General features: G+C 31.5%; 1 protein-coding gene across 1 annotated transcript in view; it reads right to left on the reverse strand.

Annotated features, from left to right (window-relative positions):
* The window catches only part of LOC110993522 (protein spaetzle 5), a 28,941-nt gene that overhangs the window by 5,974 nt on the left and 2,609 nt on the right, over positions 1 to 20,358 (reverse strand). Inside the window, exon 2 of the mRNA XM_022259818.2 lies at positions 18,132 to 18,187. Within this exon, the coding sequence (XP_022115510.2) occupies positions 18,132 to 18,176 (45 nt within the window). The 5' untranslated portion in view covers positions 18,177 to 18,187. The remainder of the gene's footprint in view (positions 1 to 18,131; positions 18,188 to 20,358) is intronic.

A 20,358-nucleotide genomic window follows, 5' to 3' on the forward strand; every position in this document is an offset into this window, starting at 1 on the left:
ACATACATTCTGGACACCTCCACAAATCTTTCTCCTGCTGATTCGTCATTACCAACTTTTCTTTAAACACTCAATATGATACATATTACCCCATTTAAATTTAGAACACATTAAGTACAAATAATTTTTCTATTGTTACAGTTCTTGCATTGCTTTTATGCACGCAAATTAAAACAACTGAAGAAAGAAACAAATGAAGAAAACAAAAAAATACGTCCGTCTACCGTCGACACCGATAAAAAATAACAATAAATTAACAATATCGATATTTAATTTCTTTCTTTATGTCTAAAAACAAAACGAATGGTCTCGACAGATGGTAATGGTAAGGAAGCGTAATGGCAGAATAAGTCGATAACATGACACTCGATAATTTGAATTGGTTTACCGGTCCCTTGTGTTAGGGTTTCTAAAATTGTATAATGAATACGTTGCTACTTTTACCATAATTAATATGCATATTTATGGTTGGTTTGTAACGATGTAGTTGATATATACTTCCTGCGGAGACGCTAGCCAATCATAGTAACGGATCACAGACCATGATACTTTTTACTTTGTTCAACAATATCCGGTGGTTTTTACAATAAAAACCATTTTAGTTTGTTATAATTCAGGTCATTTAATAAATAGATGATTTGTATAATTATTATCTTAATCATTACTTAAAATAGATACAATGATGTATATTTAATGTGATTTTGTAAATAATAGTTCCATTGACAAGACCCACGGTTGGTGGATTTTTCTCGAGTAGTGTGGCTGGAAAATATCGGGCGTTGATTGGTTAAGAGAAAAAACAACCAATCTAGGCGACGGCCCGTCGGGAGTTTCAAATTTCGGCGGGGAATTATTTGTTTCGGGAGTTATTAGAGATGGTCATAAAACTTGTTAATTATATAACAGTGTGCAAATATAAAGTATTTATCAATTCTACTGTCGTCTTCTATAAAAACGTTATGTTGCATTACTGACTGGGAGAGGTCTAACACTTGAAAATTACTCAATGATCATTTGTCAATCGAATAAGCAGGTAGGAAGCCTCTTGTGCCTGACATACGCCGTCGACTTTTTGGGTCTAAGACAAACCGGTTTCAACACGATGTTGTCCTTCACCGTTCGAGCGAATGTTAAATACACACAGACTGAAAGTTCATAGGTGCACCGCCGGGGATGGAACCTACGATCTCTGAAATAAGCCATCTGAAGCCATCAGGCCAACACTGCTTATTTACATAAAAATAATAATTGTTTCTTGGCTATTTGAACTCTTGGTTATTTGACGATTAAAAAGAGTGGCATTCTTCTCTTCCGTTCTACGCCCTTGATTAAGGAACTGTAAATGTAAAAATAGAAACATTCAATGTATATTTCTTTTTTACCGTTCATTAGCGTACATTGTGTTACCTACATGATGAATTATTTTTGATTTGATTAGAAATTAACACAGTTAACTGTTCTAGTAAATTTATAAATTCCTTCCACTTGCGGCAAGACTAACATCAGTCAAGTTTACTGGTGGACGTTGGTCAGTAATTCAGATTAACTATGCTAATGTATGATTTCACAACGACATATCACACAACACACACTTCACAATGTCTATAGTACTTAATAGTGATAATGTTTAATAACACGTCTGAATGTCTAATAAATGGATCAAGGTTCAGTTGACAATGAAGTCTGATTGATCTAATTAGTACAAGAAAGGCTTGAGCGATATCTCTTAATGTAACAAATAAAGTCAAAAACATAAACAATTGTTCACTAAACGCTATAGTATGCTTTAGTAACATACTTTAAATTTAAAAATAGAACTATCTCCTTACTTACTTCCACTTCTACTTACTTTTCTCTATACTTTATGCAAGGTTTTCATAGTTTTGTCGAATATTCATATACGTCAAGTGAAAATTTCTGTTTCCCATTTGGTAGACAATTCTATCGATATTATTCCGTTGTATATTTACACTTTACATTTATAGAAAATCAATTAATACATACAAAAATTAAGAGATGCAACGACTCCTTATCGCTAACAAGCTACCTCTTCCAGGCAACCCTAGTAAGAAAATAAAGCGCATATCAAACTTATAAAAAAATAAAATCTTAATTTGAAATATGAAATACAACTAAGTTACAAAGAAGAAGAATAATTTCAATTGATCCACTACAATTTCTAAACACAACCCCTGAAAAATAAGTACAAGACAAAATATGCGTAATTTTGTGACTAGCGTTATTAAAATACTTGAACAATATAGTGTGTGATTGCATAATTTCTATGCGCACTGATATCTCGATTACAGAACAATGGTAACGTAACCTGGCTATAAACATGTAACTCTTCCGATTTTTCTTTAGGCAATTAATATTGTTATTGTTTCCCACTATTAGTCTTCATATTTTGTTTAAATTGATTTATTGTAAATTGTTTTGCCTTTTATAATTCGATTGGTCGTTTATTTTGTCCAATTGTTACTGTTACATTACCTATTAATTTATTAAATTGATATTAATAATATCTCAAAATCTACTGATCCTGTTTTGATGGAGGATCATTTCGATATGACTAGGAATTCGAGAAATTGTCGACAAATTTAATTGTCATAAATTGTTTTGCCTTTTATAATTCGCTTGAATGAAAACTTATAAAATATTTTTTATTTTTATTAAAACGACTATAAAATTATTATCTTATGTTATACAATTGATAACCATATCTCGAAAACTACTGATCCAGTTTTGATGGACGATCATCTAGATATTGCTAGGATTTCGAGAAATTGTCGACAAATAAACTTGAAATTTATCACACGTACTTGAAAGTGTAACTAGATCATCTTACTCAAATAGATCCAACATCGCATATGTACATCACACAGGTCATCGTAATAACCTTTTTTCAAATCGGTTAAATATTCGGTATGTCAGGCACAAAATACTTACTGGCCTATTAAAAATTCTTCTTATATAATTCGTTAAATGATTAAAACAAACCCACATTATTATATTGAAATAATAATAGTACTAGTATAATTTACATTCAAAGAATTAATCCTTATTAAAAAGGCTGTAATCGAAATCACTAAAGACATACAAAATCGTATATTGATTAGATTGTTATATTGTTGGGAAGGAACAAAAGCTCTTTATGGGAGTTCTCAGATTGAATCTGGTATAGGCATGGGCACTATTATTATATTACTAATTTAGCACAACCTCTTAGCTGCGTCGGTAACTGCCTTCTATGCCTGTTCCATGGGTTTGCCAATTTAAGGCCATTTCAAATTTAAACCTTGGCAAATTTTACTCACAAAAAACATATTGACATTTAAAACGCAGTGTCAAGTGGACGACTTAGCACTTTGCATTCAAAACACAGAGGGGAAAGTTAGTTGCGCTAATCTAAGTGTACAGTTGCGTATGCCCCACTGTTTTTCCCTGTATATTAATGTTAAATCAACACTTTCACCGAAATCACTTTGCGATGATCTCAAATAGAATTATAAATACATAAGACATATATAAATATAGTAAAATTAACTAGGTACATCTACATAATATTCCTTATGGAGATTAGGCAAATGACAATACAAGTGCTGGCGTTAGATATATTTGTTGTTATATGGAAAGAAAGCAAAGTAATTTTCTCGTTGTTCCAGGGTTTGTTAGCCTCATCCGCTGTCGGATTTATTTTCCTGAATAGTACTTGATGCAATAGCCTTGACAGTGACTCGGCTCCTCTTCTTCTCAGTACATTACGGTACCTACCTTCCTGTCGGTGTATTTTTTTTACAATTATCGTACTACTTTTAGTGTTTAGGAACAATTTTGTATTTGTAAAACATCCACTAGGCTCAGTTGCAGCTAAACGAAAGCGTTAATAATGTTACTTTTGCTCACTGATAAACTGTGTGTGTGTTGGTGTCTAATGTTCTGTCATATGCTAAATGGAAAAGTGATAAATGGGTAAAGGTTTCGGTCACCCAGATGTGTGATACAAAGCAATACATTCCCTTTTTTATTCATCCAGTTTTTCAGTTAATTTGTAAAAATAAAACTTCCTAGTATTACGTATAGAGAAAAAATGCAGCCTACGTACAATGTGTTTGACCCCATAAAAATTTAATAAAACATTGGGCCTTTCTTATTAATTTTGAAATACCATTATTCCTTAATTCACTTACGAGTACATCCTAAAGTAAAATCTTATAAGAATTTCGTTTGTTTTTTGTAGATTGTAAGTACTTCCTTACTACTTAAAATAATGCGCTTCAAGCCGGATTTACAGGAAGTGGAACTAGGTATTTAAAATATCAATTCAACTTGTTTTTAAGTAAAAGTGTTGAAAGTGCAAACCACTAAATCAGGATGCTTCGGACGTGACTGATGTTATCTACAGATTTATTACGCGGAAAAGTGACAGAATTTAATTTAACTGTGTTGCGAAATTTGTGTAATGTATGTAGTATATATGCTACCTAGCATATGTCGTACATTACGTATATCAACTAAGGGCCAAGTGCTTTGACTGTGCCCCAATGGACTTTATGTATGTACCATTTAATACTCGTATGGTGAGGTTATACATGGCGAAGAAATAGGCATGCCTTAGACCCATAATCGATCACCTATTTGTCTATTACGAAAAATAAATGACCACGAACTTGTCACAGAAATCTGAGGCGCAAATCTAAGAGGTCAAAACCTATGGTTTTTTACATATGTCTGTCCACACATATCAAGAAAACATGTTAGATCAAAAAGAAATGCCTTGAGCTTCAGTATATATCTTTAATTTCAGTTAAGTTATTTATAAGAAACTTACATGTATAATGTGGTCTGACATGCTATAATGTGGTAAAATATATGATGTCAGTCGCTTGACTGAGACAGTAGCATCTAGCTGAAACAGTTTATATTTTATTTTATTGGTCCTATCAAGCTATTATAATTTATTCAAACCATAAAAATATAACTGTTTTAATGAATTGTCACGATCGATTAATATAGTGGGCGCGGCTGATAAATTAAAATCGTGCGCTGCGCACCTGTGATTTGCAAATTAGTATTGTTTCCGGATATAATTAACTACAGCTATTTTTAGTTTGGAATGTTAAGCACCCACTAAAAGAGAGATTCCAGGGAAGAGTCACATCTTCTCCTGGGCCTGAACCAGTTTACTTTTTAATTGATAATCTTGCAAAACAGCATCTAACTATACAAACGATACGAATTAATCACAAACGTGGTCTGAATTAAAAAAAATGGCTACTTTGAGCCTCGTCTCAAAATAAAAAAAAATCAAACCGATATGCAATTTGATTTCATACAAGTATTAGATTTCTAATATTATTATTAACGGACGTAATGTAATAGTTACTTATATAAGAGCAACTCCAATGAGCTGAAATAATAATAATAATACCATTGAGAGATATTTTAGAAAAGTTTCAAAAAAAATATTCAAGTTTCTAATTAAAACAATCTGTATGTCTGTCTTGTGCTGGCAACAATTTTTTTACGTCCTGGGCGCAGGCCCTTTCCACCATAGCTAGTCTATCGTAGAATTTTTCCTTTAATTATAAATTAGGTTCATTTATGTTTTGACAGCTAACAACCCAAAATTCACGCTCATTTTCCACAGACTAGCAAACTCTGGAATAAAAGACACATAGATAGATAATTAACAATCTAGAAGAAATATAACTTTTCTTTACATAAATATATACTGTAATATACATGAAATAGTAATTAAAACATTATAATTGTTACAATGCTATTTTGCCATAATTTATTACTTAATTTGACCTCTATATGGAAAACAATTCACTTCCGACAGAAAAAATGTCGTTCAATAGCCTTATGACCATGTCAGCCTTACATTGATTCGTATCATATGAAGCTATGATTGACAGTTTATATATTTATAATTATATTATTTTGTAGATAAAAACTATATTACATTTTACTAACTAAGGCATTAATCAAGGTATACAGTGGGATAAAAAGACACAAATGGTTTTTAAAACTATTTATTATATTTGTATTTTTTACGGATGGTCTTATTATTTTATTAATTTTTATAAACCGTGGGGGGGGGCAGCAAACGGGAAGGGAGCTCATCTGATGTGAAACCACCGCCCACGGACACTCAATGCCAAAGGGCTCGCTATTGCGTTGCCCGTCTTTTAAGAATTGGTAAATATTATTATATACTGTAATATTGGAGCTGATAAAACCTAGAACGTTTGTTTTTCAAATAACTGTTGACAATTGCCTATATTTAAATTAATTACACGCAATTTATAAGCCCATTAACATAACAAGTAAGAAATGCCCAACAAAATATTATTAGGTGTGATATTTTGTAATCATTATGTTAATTCTGAAGGCGGATTTCCTACAATGAATTCAGTACAAATCAAAGTTGTCATTTCGATTGTAATCACGCACGATTTTGAAAGTATTTAGTATTAATTAGACGAAAATTGGTCAATGCTAATATTGTCCGCTTTATAATTCCATGTTTACGTCAATTTACAAGCAATTTGCAATAAACAAAACTAAGCGCTGTAACTGAGTTTAAACCGACGAGATATCGAAACAACTGAAGGGATAAAATATACGAAACAAAAGACGGTTATAACCCGCTTCGTTTGTTTTTGATTGGTCGACACCTGCTGTAGTTCAACTTGCGACTTGATACGTCATGATTTATATTATTTTTATTTACGCACTCGCGAGCTCTCTAGCATCGAGATGGGCGGCGGTATCACTTATCATCAGGTGAGCCTCCTGCCCGTTTGCCCCCTGTTCTATAAAAGAAAAATGATTTTTCGTCGAAGTATTCTTAGGCAGGTTTACACGTGTAATTTAACGATTACAAAATGATTTTGGTATGTATACGTAAATATAATTTGAAATGAGATTGTAAAAAAACTAATTACGTATTTAAAAGTCGATCAATTTTTTACGGCATTCAAATTAATAACAAGTTAGATTTAACAGTAGCCGAAATATGCAGGCAAATTGTCGTAAGGTCCGGGTCAGTGACCTAATTCGTTATGCTCCTAATCCAATCTAAGTGTACAATTTTAAAAAAGCCTCTACTTATATTTTGCAAGGATACTAAAGCTGGTATTTTTATAAAGATTTACACAAGTGCTATAAGTGCGGTAAAGTTACTCTTGTATTACATAATTAGTAGGATTATTACGAATATAAATAGTTAATTCATAAATCTACGTATTTAAATTGTTTGGAAATGCATTAGACCCTTTAAAACTGTTGTAATTAATATTTTCAATAAAAGTGGTAGATTTCTTATTAAACCAATATTTAATTAATTATTATAACAATTTGCATTACACGGTTAAATATTCTTAATAACATAATTTAAAAAAGGTTAGCGCACAGTTGACAGTTTGTAACAAAGATGTCCACAGATACACCTAAGAACTAGATTATAAATTTATAATTATTCAATAATAACATTACTGTTATTATATATATTTGAAAAGGATAAAAGAAGGCGAAGAGGGCTCTCTAGAAAAAGGCGGAATTTGGAAAAAGCTGCATGAGGCCTTTTTGGAGTTCTGATCAATGGTACTAAAGGAATTAATTATATAGACTATAGAGTAATATGAAAATAAATATAACAAATCTAAGCTCTGTTATACGAACCAAGCCTGTAGCATTTTGTTCAGCTCAGGCTTTCTTAGTCTTATAAGCGGGCAATTTCCTAAATCGACAGACTTACGTCCCGAGTGTTTATTGCCAGTTCTTCTTTTCCCTTCTACGCCCTTGATTTGAGAACTAGCAGAAAAATGTAAAATTAGAAGCTTTTAATGTATATTTCTTTTTTTGACGTTCATAAGTGTACAATGTGTTACCTAACTATATTAATAAAGGATTTTAGATTTTTCACTTGAGAGTATTGCTAGACGCAGGTATACAACAATTATATTAAATTTATTTAGCATTTGTTTCATGACATTTAATTATTTCGCATACTGTTGTTAGAAAGTAATAAATATAGAGTAGAAACAAGATGTTTTATTATTTGTCCTGGGAACCGTTAATGTATTCAATTCTCATTGGAAATAAACAAGCTTTATATACTTGACAAAACTATTGCAAAAGATTGTTCCAAGAATTTTAAATGTATAAGGATTTGCAGTTTCAATATAGTACGAAGCGTTACACGTCTATTACCGCTAAGTGTTAAGTAATATATGACAACCTCGCTCCACTTGCATCTCATTAGGTGACAATACCACGATATATGCATATTGTGACAATACATTCATAATTGAGTTTTGTTTACTTTTTAATGTCTTGGGCATGAAATCCATCCTTGAATATCTTTATTTGCTTTAGACATAGACATTGACACATCATTTATTAAAAAACAAAACACACACAAAATAAAAATAATCAAATAGAAAAAATGAACTAAAAGTTATAATGAGAGGTATATATTTTTTCCCATTCGGTTCGTCTTAAGCATGTGTTGCGTGTGTGCTGTGGCTGTAAATGGCCCTGGCTCAGCATTATGCTGAGGAGCAGAATGTTCCACAGCGCTGGTCATGCTGCCAGAGACCACATCAGCTTTTATAAATATTTGGATTAAGATTTAAGCAAAAATGGATCGAGATAGGTTATTGGGTTTGGGCGCTAGTCGCTTAAGCTTGCCACTCTTCCCTGTAGATAAGATCTCCTTGAACTTTTCTATGAGCGCATTTACAGCTCGTTAAAGAATACGTAGAGAAACCTGAGATTCAAAAATCTACGGCATGGGTGAGGCACAGAAGGCTGATCACCTACTTGAGAATTCATGACGCCTCATGAAAAATATTCAATAATCAGATGCCAATGCCAAATTAATAAGAACGAGCAGAGTATATTATAATTTATTTATATTTTTACGGAAATACAGTTATTATAAAGGGCAACGTAATTTGCTTTAAAGCAGTAATGAAACATTGACCTGGGCATTTTCGTGAATGTCTGGGACTAAAATTTGTACTTGGTGAAATGTCAGTGTAGCATTGGACGCGCTAATTGGAGTAGGATAAATAACGCTTGTGATTTTAGTTTATACCAAGCACATATAATTTATTTCTTTAAACATGTACATATAAGCCGCCTTTAGGAGAATTTTCCTAAGTAGAATGCAGTGATGCCAACACTTATAGAATTTAATGAAGTAAATTCTCATTTATCATGGAGAGTGTTCAGAGAAGTTTTTCGGACTAATACCTGCAGCTGAGATCAACGTGGCAGAAGGCCCACTGAAGTATATCTAAACCAATTTTACTGAGGGTTCTTTAAGAAAAGAGCGTACAAATTCTTAAAAGGTTGGCAACGCCCTTGCGAGTCTTTTGGCAATATAAGCGTCCGAGGGCGGCGGTATCACTTAAAATTAGATAATTCTCCTGCCCGTTTGCGTCCTATTACATTAAATATACTGTACAATATATATTTCTTACGTAAAATATCGATCTTGAAGTGTTAGCTTTGTAACACGTGATTTAAAAAAATAATTAAGTACCCTCTAAAAAAATATAATACACGTCTTTAACATCCCCCAAGATATCTCGATTCTTCCTAAATTCTCAACTTTTCAACTTAAATTATGTCATACTCAATACAAATTAATCAATTAAAAACGGCATTACACCTCAGCTGTGGAAAATTTATGTTTCAACCTCATTTGAAAGTTCGCGATAAAAGTGAAATGACTCAGAAAAATAATTGTCATACTCATAAGTCACACTCTGCTAACCAATATACCGCGTTTTTATGCGTCCATCTAGTGAAATAAAAATTAACTGATTCATTAAACTACTGTTAATGCTTACTTATATTATCAAAATGAAAACAGAACACAAGTATAAAAAAGTATGAAAGTACTGTAAATATGATTACAAAACCCTTTCTATTAGTTTAATTTCATTCAAGTGTTAACGCCTCGATCGTCCAGTTCGCAGGTTATGCTACATACAACAAAAGTGCCTGCGTACAAAATGGCAGAAGTGAAACTTTTTTGTAAATTTATTACTACTAAGGTAAAAGTCCCAAAAGACGATCATGTACACACATGATATATTCACACTGTAAACGTGCTAATGATAATATAAATAAATAAAATCTGCGTTTACTGCACAAGACACTATGCAACAGAATTTCCATCTAAAGTTCTAATATGTAACTACAAAACGGATAATCAACCAATAGCGTGTATTTTTCACTCTCTCTCAATCAGTTTTTTACCCTCATGCGCCTAAAGAAGTTTTACTTCAAAAAAGCATGAGTACACAGTACAATTATTGCAGATCGTTATAGGTCAATGCTCCATCCAGATATGGTTAAATATATTGAAAATATGCGGTTAATATGTGGGATATCCAAGGCAACAGTACATAGAAAGTATCCATGATGAAGATCATGAAAGTGAATGAAGCAAAAGGTCGGTAGCAAGTAGTGATTCGTGCTTAGATAGAGAAATTAAAAGTCAGACAAAGATATTTAAATCTTATACAAAATCTTCATTATTATTTATATAAATTGCACATTAATTAAAGTTATAATAATCAGATAACAAAATTGAATATGGGATGCATGCGCAGACGCAGCATTAACATAAACTTGACCTTGACAACTTTCTCTTTTATTCTTCCATAGACAAATATGCGTGAGGCAACACAATGACGTAATGACATTACATAAACACGCTAAAATTGATAAATAGCATATCTATTTTCGTTTATTTGACTGCAACCTTTACTAGTAATGAAACAATTATATTTTAGTATTATGTACAGCTTACATTAATGTATAGATTAATATATGTATAATATTTTACTATTATCAAAATTACGATTTATTTTATTAATTTAATTAAATAAATAATAGTTGTGTGTCCCACCCGATTTAGTATATAATTAAACTGTTCCAATTATAATAATAGTTTATTTTCAGAATCATGAATTCCTAACAGAAACAAAAAATAATAATAAAGCAGAATGCATAGTAAATGTGTAACTAAAATAAATTTATAAACTTATCAAAAAATCATTAGAAATGTCACGATACCATCTAGACACTTTTTTTAGCACATCCGGTGCAAAAAAAGTAGAATTCCTATGAATTAGCTAGCGTGTCCCACACCGCGACGGCCTGTGTCTGAGTCTGCAGGAGGCCCTTACACAAGTCTCGGAAAAGCCCATTCCAGCCGTACTACGCTCGCCAATATAGCTGAGCTGTCAAGTCCCTTCAGGGCAACAGCGAGAGCGTCCGAGGCGTAATAATTCATTCATATACACACATATACACTATTCCTGAAGGTACTCGATACATACATAGATATTTGATTTAATGTTAAATTAAAATTTAATGTCATAAATCTCTAAGATTTGCTATCTTTTTTTACTCTTATTAAATCTGGACTTATAATGAACAATGCATCTTAATATTATGACGTAAGTCTTTATAAAAATACTAAATAATAATATTTGTTTATTCCGTTCTTGTCTGATATACATTGTGTAATTGAATAGTTATTATTATGTACACTCTAGGAATACTTGAAATCATAAAAAATAACAAATTCCCTTCGATCCAATCTATTCGTTAGTAACCCAAGTTTTTTTTATGTTTAACGTAACATTTATTCTTAAAGTAAGTATTTTGAAACTGAAGTAACGTAACCCACTTTACATAAATGATTCAAAGGATTGGCTAAACCCAATGAATCAAATATTTCTCGAGTGTATTGTTAGATTAGGCTGTTGATTCATAGTCGATCAGTCGCTAATATACCTAGATTCAAAAAGTTAATTCAAAATTTACTTCACGTAATATAAAACCAGAATCTTATACAAAAATATAATGCTATTTCTTTTTGGTTTCTTAAAAGTTTCGTAATTAGTAGTAAAACCTTTTTGTACTTTCTAAACAACATGACCAAAAAACATATATACAGTATTTAAAATATTCTTAACCTAGATAGTAATAATAATTAATAGAAATTCATTATATAAACAAATTTAAAATGTTTGTTCCCTTTTGTAGTGTGCCTTTAAGACTGGCAGCATTTCTTTGCTGTATTGCGATACTTATTCGTTGAGCGAGGAAAGCACCATGTCTGTCACACGGGCACTACAGGCGACAATTTTAATTTTTAAATAAACTGTGTGAAAATTATCTTTGTACGGTTTCTGATTTTTAATATAATTATGTACGAAAACATCATAATTAAATGGTACGACTTTACTAGTGTATTTAGAACGACAAACACAAAAGACATATGCTATAATCATGGGCCGTGAATTACGCTGTGGGTATATATAGTTTAAATTTCTGATTAATCGCAAGCGTTTAGCTGGCCTTAACTGGTGCAACGACAGTCCAGCGACTTGCTGTCGCCTACATTTTGCATTTTATCTATTCCACAGACAGAATTGTGTCAGCATTCTGATATTTGCGTTTAATTAAATTTTTATAACAAACGCAATAAGTCAGAGGTCGTTTCACATCCATCCTTTTTAAGTGATTGGCAAAAGATTTGTTCTTGGAATTGGATTTGCAATTTTTAAACCTAAAATATTTTTATTTATTAATATTATATTATATTTCTCAATAGAATCAACCCCTCTAGACTAGGTTTAGCAATATTTTTGTGCCACACTTTAGCCTGCCTAAAATTAAAGATATACATTATTTTTAATATTAAAAATTAAATTATTTACTTAAGAAACTAAAATGCTAGGTTTTAGGAAGAAATCATTAGAAAATTAGATAAGTAAATTTACAAAACATATAAAAACATCGTGTCCATTTTCGACTTTCCCCTCCCAACAATTAAATTGCCCCCCCACAGGGGGGGTCTAGAGCGGTGTTTCCCAATGGGGCATAATATAGACATAAAATCCAAACTTGAACTACACGTACCATTGCTAATATTTTGATTAACACATTAAAATGATATAACGAAAGTGGCGCCAAATTTCTTCTAGTGAAATCGATAAATCGAGGTCTCAGCAATATATTACTTGAGATTTACGACACAACGATGCGATTATTCCGTCTCATTTGAATATTTTTATTATTCGTCTAGAATCGTTTTTATTCTCTCATACCCTTTAATACTGTTTTACATATTAGCAAATTTTAGATTCGGAAATCGACCCAGTATATACAAGGAATGTACATAACATAGGAATTAGTGATGATCTCTACATGAACATGGACACGTGATGGTGCGAAAGTAAAAGTAAAGTAAAAGTCTAATATTCTTATAAATATTATTACTATTCTTTGTTGAAAATATGAATATAATAGAAATGGTAAAAATTCTGATTCTGATTATTCTGGATTCTGATTGGTCTGATTATTTTGGATTTCTACTAAAAGTGAACCAATTTTTTTACGCACAATACGCCAATTGTGCAATGTAAAGTGGCTGTATAATATTTTCTTTCAGATTCGCTCTAGAGACGATGATTTGTTAAATTATATGGCAAATGTGGTCCATATCATGAATGCTTGTCGGGATTTTAATCGGAATTTTCTACAAGATTAAGTGTCTTTTGATCATTTTTAACCAAACCAGTAGTAATATATTTTTTTTTAATGCAGCCACTAACCACCTAACTAGAAATGAAGAGCGCGACTGGATATCAAATTACTATCGATCTAGCGTAAACCAATAATTGACATTTAAAAAATTGACTCACACAACTTTTACTTTTGCTACAGTTTGACTTGTGTTTACTTTCATTTTCGTTGTTAATGAAAGTGGTTCTTAATGATGAGGTACCGACAACATGTATGAAATCGGCTTGACGCATCAATTTTTTATTACGTATACATAAAACGTATTTAACTATAATTTTTTTTATTAATATTGTTATTTTGTTTTTTTTTAAATAAACGTTTGTATATCAGGCTTTTTCGATACAAAAGTTTATCTTAGGGTTTGTCCGTGATATCATTGGCTACTCGATTGCAAGGATGCATGGATCTGAATAGCGATGCGTCTGACTCTTATGATATTTCAAAAGTATTTAATTGTCCTCGTTTTTAAATGTGTGATGAGAGATGTGGCTTTTCGAACCGAGCATCACATGTCGTCAACACAGGCGAAATACCTAATACGTCAATATTCTGTCGATCAAGTGTTTTTTTTAATTTTTTTTATTGATAAAGTTTACCAACGCTCGGCACACTGATACATTAATGTGACAAGCACTTAGAGGCAAACATGACATTCATTTAGAGCATATACAAATATCAATCGAAACAATTATTAAACAAAACAAACATTACAAAAAAGAAACAATTACAAAATACTAAACAAAAATCGATTTTGAACCGGTAGGGGGAGCAACTATGGATATCCAGACCTAGCGTGTTTATCAGAATGCTTAATCTGTGTTAATTGTCCATATAGTAAAAGTACGGTGAACTTCATACATTAATCACATAAAATTAAGTAGTTATTGCTGAAATAGGGGACAAAGAAGATAATAATAACAGACGGGTCTAAATCAACAGGTCACAGTTGTGGAAGGTGCCCGACGCGAACTAACCTGCTCAGTGAGGCGCCACACAGCAGGTGATACAGTTGTTTACAAGCGTAGAAGTATTTTATATACTAAGTTATTTAAAGTTTATAGGTAACTTTATTTAGTTGTATTTTATCAGTCTGTGGAATAAGTTTATTTTAGACCTAATGTTAAGTGATACCTACGATTATGTACTCTCACAATACCAGAAGATTCCAAAGTGTCCTTTCTTGGCTTAGAAATGTATATTTATACTAAAATATATAACTTTATAAGAAAGATTTACACTATTTTCAATTTCATACCAACCAAAAATTCTGATATTTTAAACAAAAAACATTTTCCAATCGTTTTAATGGTAATTGAAGCATATAATCTAAAAACCTTACATATGAACTAGATCTAAACATTTGTTTGGTAAAAGCTGACCCAAAGGTCACATAAAATGTATAAAATTCTCTTTAACCCCATTTCTATGGCAATATCACGTTCAAGGCTAGATGATAATATATCGGAACACGTGTTCTACCAGTTACATAATATATAGTCCTGCTTTGATAATTACTAAAATGTCGCATTAATTAAATAAACAAGAAATCGATATGAACGGTTGGAAACGCATTTTTAAAAATAATTCGAACAAAATTATATTAGGTTTCAATTTGAAACAATTCAGTTTATATTCAATGCAACTATGGTCTTTGGATAGTTAGAAATACGATATAATTTCTATATGTAATGTAGACAGTTAAAGTAAAATTCTATACAAAGACATTTATTAAAAAAGGGGTTGCCTGGAGAAGATTGCTTGAAAGCGATAAGGCCTCCGGTTACATGTGTGTAAAGGGATGTAAATAAATAAATAAAAATTAATTATATTTGCAATTTTGGACCAAAAGATACTGTTTATCGTTTTGTTACTCCATCAATGAAACTTCAGCAGTGTTGGACTGCCGGCTTCAGCGTGCGACTCTCATACCTGAAGTCGTAGATTCGATCCCCGGCTGTGCACCAATGGATTTCTTCTTTCTACGTGCACATTTAACAATTGCTCGAACGGTAAACATCGTGAGGAAACCGACATGTCTTAGACCCAAAAAGTCGACGACGTGTGTCAGGTACTGGAGGCTGATCACCTACTTGTCTATTAGATTTAAAAAAAATGATCATGAAATAGATTCAGAAATCTGAGGCCAAGACCTAAGGAGGTTGTAGCGCCACTGATTTATTTTTCTATCAATTAAACTTCGAAGCGCATTTGATACATATTGTTACTAATAGTCTAATAAAATTTCAAACTTACTTTATAATATTTACAGCACATTTTAATTATCCTAACGCCAAGATAAATTTTTAGTTGGTTTTCGCAAATGTCTAGTCTGAATTAACATTTCCATTTTATAATCAACACGAGCATTATCTAATGTACTTGTAATTTACGAAAATGATTACTTAAGATTATATAACACAATTTTGTCAACACACAATCTATACACCAATTTTCTTTCACCTATGGCCAGGGATTTGTAAATATTTACGTCACTTGACGAACACATCTATAATTATAGTATTTATTTTGTGATAAATATAAATGTTTTGCGTTGCCAAAGTAGAAAGAGCTGTTTAAGTAAACATTTAATCTCAAGAGATTTTTTCTTTGCTACATACTTATATCATGTATTGGTTAAGCTGGCACTTGGCAGTATAAAAAACAATTTTTTATTCAATAGGGTTACATTTCTTAGGGAAGTAGTTATAATTAACAGAAAGCAATAATACTGAATCGAGCAGTCAGTACAGTGAATACCTTTAATAAATAAAAAATGTTTATTATATAATATAAGATATAGGTCCACGTCATTAAATTTGTATCGCAGACATCCCTACTCATCGCTATAGAACAGAGTGTAGGCCGAGAGAAAAAGCCGAAGTAAAAAACTCTCGGTACTCTTTTAAAATTGCAAATCATCATACAAAATGGCAAACATCACTTATTTTAAAACAAATGTCACAAATTAGGAGTAACCTGTCTAGCACTAGATAATCGTTAACTCTATAGTAAGCCTTTTAACATAGGTTTTTTTAAATACATTTCTTAAATTTATTAAAATTCTGGGGTTTTAGTAAAGGAAAGTATATTTTTTTCCAAAAAAGTATTACTAACTTAAGATAGTACTAGTACGTTGAAATTGCAGCCTATATTTATTCCGAGTATTAACAGTAGGTGTATGTTCTACTCTTGTAAATTTAAGACTATTTTTGTACATATACATAATATGCACATACCAAAAATCAAATGCACAATCATTCTTTAATTAAACATTTCAATCACAAAATGGCATTGGTAGTCACAATGCATATAGCATAAGACGAAATTTTTGGAATTCTCCGAAATTTGTCCGTAAGAATCTGTAATAACGTAATAATATACGAATCATAATTTGACGCCTCTACTGTGCAAGCTGACCCATTGCACTCGAGTCGTGTCAAGTGCACTGACGCAACAAATAGGCGATAGAACACATTGGCACACCTACGAAAATATCAGCAATTATTCCGAGTGGGACTTATGAAATTGTGGAGATCTATATATCGATTTAGATTGTCTGACGTTTATAGTTGACAAATTCAAAAAGGCATTAAAGATGCATGTTAGAATGAACATAGCTGACTAAAATTGTTACGGCTAATGGCGACGTGTATCTCGCTCGTATATAATATATACATATTAATATTTAATATAAGTAAATATAATAAGTTTCTCATGTAAATAAAATATTTCTGTTTTGTAATGAGAAATTAAGTTCTTTAAACATTTATAGTTTTAAGACAGGTTCAAAGGTATATGAGGTTTACAAGAACGTGTGACTAGTTTATTTCTAGACTGAAACTTCTAGAACTCTTTCTAAAACTATCAGGGACTATAGAACTTTTGTTTGTGTTACGAGAACGCTATTTGTGCTCTGCTGGTAAGTGTTAACTTCACACACACTAAATCCTGTATCGTCCACCAAATTTACGAGTAGTAATCGTGAATATTATTTTGATCTAAATATGGTTTAAACTTAATAATGCATATACGTATATGTCTGGCAATAATACATTAATAATATCACTTATATATTATCAGTGGTTTAAATACAGTCTAACTTGGACAAAAGGTCAAGGGATCTCGATTCGATTTTCTCTTAAAGAGGTTTCAAAGTAAAAGGTTTCGAGCTTTCTACAGAGTTACAGGACAGCTCAGTCTCATATATATCACATATATATTTTTAAAACTATCAAATCAATAACAGACGCTCATTTGGTTTGAATTTAATAAGGCCCTCCAAATTTAAAAATTGGTCATAAGCAGCAAAAGCTAAATGCGATTAACAGACACGTAGATGGAGTCAATCTCACTTATAACGATTAACACAGTTATACAGGTTTTATGTTTCTCACTTATAGAGGTTTTAGGAGGTCATTATTACGGGTAAATACAATACTAGAGATTACTCACTTATCCAGTTGTCACTTAGGTTTCACTTCATATTATGTATATTTCAAACTTACCATTGCAAAGATACGCAGGTGCAAACTTATTCTTCTGGCGGCCATTTTTCACAAATCTGTAACAAAATCGTTTCTCAATGTAAGTATGTGAAAGTTATTTAGTTTATTTAATATTTTAGGTAATATTTATATTAAATATTGACTATATCATTATTTAGTTAGATATACGTTGGATTGGAATGCTGGTATTTTAATAACCCAAAATAGAGTATTTACAATACATATTATTAAGCTACAAATTTGCAATTTTTTAGGTTTAGAAATATCCAAGTCAATTTTTATAATAAAACTGTAATTGTAAAACAAGTAACATAAATTATTAAAGATTCAACGGGTGGCTCGATTCTTAGTGATCTCTTCCAGATAACCATAATAAGGAAAATAACTATAAAAAGAAATACTAAGTGCAAATGCAAAACAAAAATATTTTTTTAGGTTTTAGTTTTATATATTTTATAGGTTTTAAGTTAAACCTATAAAATATTATTACCAGCAATATTAATTATTGAATAATGTATTTATTGATATATTTATTATCATTCTATTTATTCATTGATACAATACTATTTACAAAAGTATCTATTATAAGAGGAATGGCCCTTTTAGCAATAAAATGATAAACTTTTCATGCTCTATTTAAAAATGGCCTCAACGTGTATAAATTCATAGACGTCACCGCGAAGGCAATATTTGTAACATTGCATAACAATGGTTTAACCGCCAGACGGAAACCACAGTTTATAACACACACAGTAATGAACTAAAACATTCGTAATATTCACATCGTAAATAATTAATTTAATTGCAAAATATTTACTTAATAATAATCATTCTGATTAACAGGGACGATTAAGTAAAGGATTTTATAGGCCATCACCCAGGCCAGCTGCCCACTAAAGTATTTCTTTTCTTTCATATTATAGAAGAATACCAATAGTTCCAATTCTTCCTGGAATATATCCATGGGTGGCAGTACCACTTAACATCACGTGAACCTCCTGCCCATTAGCCTGAGAATTTCTAAATGCTATATGTATCAGACAGTCATGGCATATTTTATTTATGAACGAATTACTATTTATATTACCAATACTGTGGTTCAAGAAGATTACGATCTGCGCGTGAGCAGCCCTGAATTGTAAGGATTCCCGCTATCGTCTGTGACGCGTTCTAGTTATTATTAACCAATATAATACAATTCAAATAAATTCTCATGGATATGTATAAATAAACAGTTTATGATCAATTGAATTAATCTAATTTATCAGCTCAGTTGATTTGCAGTACAAAGCCTTTGAAACAAAAATTGTTTAGGAAGACAAAAGCCAGGGTTTAAGAAAACATTAGTTTTTATAACGTTGTATTTGTGGTAATCGCAGAAGTTATGCCTTATAAAACTAATAACTTATTTTTAGTATTATTTTAATGTAGATAGTCACAGGGGGAAAAAATAGTAAGGTCCACCAGGCAAAAGCAACACAGGCAGAACCTACTTCCGATGAGACGATGACATCTGTCATCTGACATATGAAAAAATGGGGGGGGTCCCCCAATTGTTCCAAATAGCTCGGGAGTGAGATAGATGGCCTTAAAGGAGTCCTTTACCGGAGAAGGTTTTTGATTCATACTAACTGAAAATGATTTTTACTAACACATATAATATAGATAATAAATGTATCAGGAAATAATTTGAGGCTTTAAATTAAAGTAAATATATTCTAATATTATTATCATCAATGGGTAAACATTTCCTTGTGGGCCTAAGCCTTCTCAAGTATATTAAGCCATCGCGATCTGTCTTGCGTTCAATTTCCTCCTATCAACCTCTTATTTTTTTTAGTAATAACTATTATAATCTAACCCTTGATGATACCACGGACGGAAGACAATAAAAAATGAAGGTTGATAAATAAATTAGCGCGCGAATTATAACATTTATTATTAATGATAATAGTTTATCAAGTGCCCATCGGACCTTGATGCTCTTTGTTTGTAGTTTATGAACCGTGAAATTTTGTTTATGGTATACATGTTTTATAATTATTAGGCTCAGATTGTACGCGATTTGCGTTTTTTATATTATTTAATTTCAGTAATATAATATAATAAACAATTTTAATTGCGGAAAATAATAAACGTCTCATGTATAAGAGTTTTTCCTTCGACAACGATGTTTTTCCCTTTGGTGTAGAGACTATTGGGTCGTGGGTTCAGGTGCACAGAAGCT

Source organism: Pieris rapae, chromosome 19, assembly GCF_905147795.1.
Source record: "Pieris rapae chromosome 19, ilPieRapa1.1, whole genome shotgun sequence".
Taxonomy (NCBI): domain Eukaryota; kingdom Metazoa; phylum Arthropoda; class Insecta; order Lepidoptera; family Pieridae; genus Pieris; species Pieris rapae.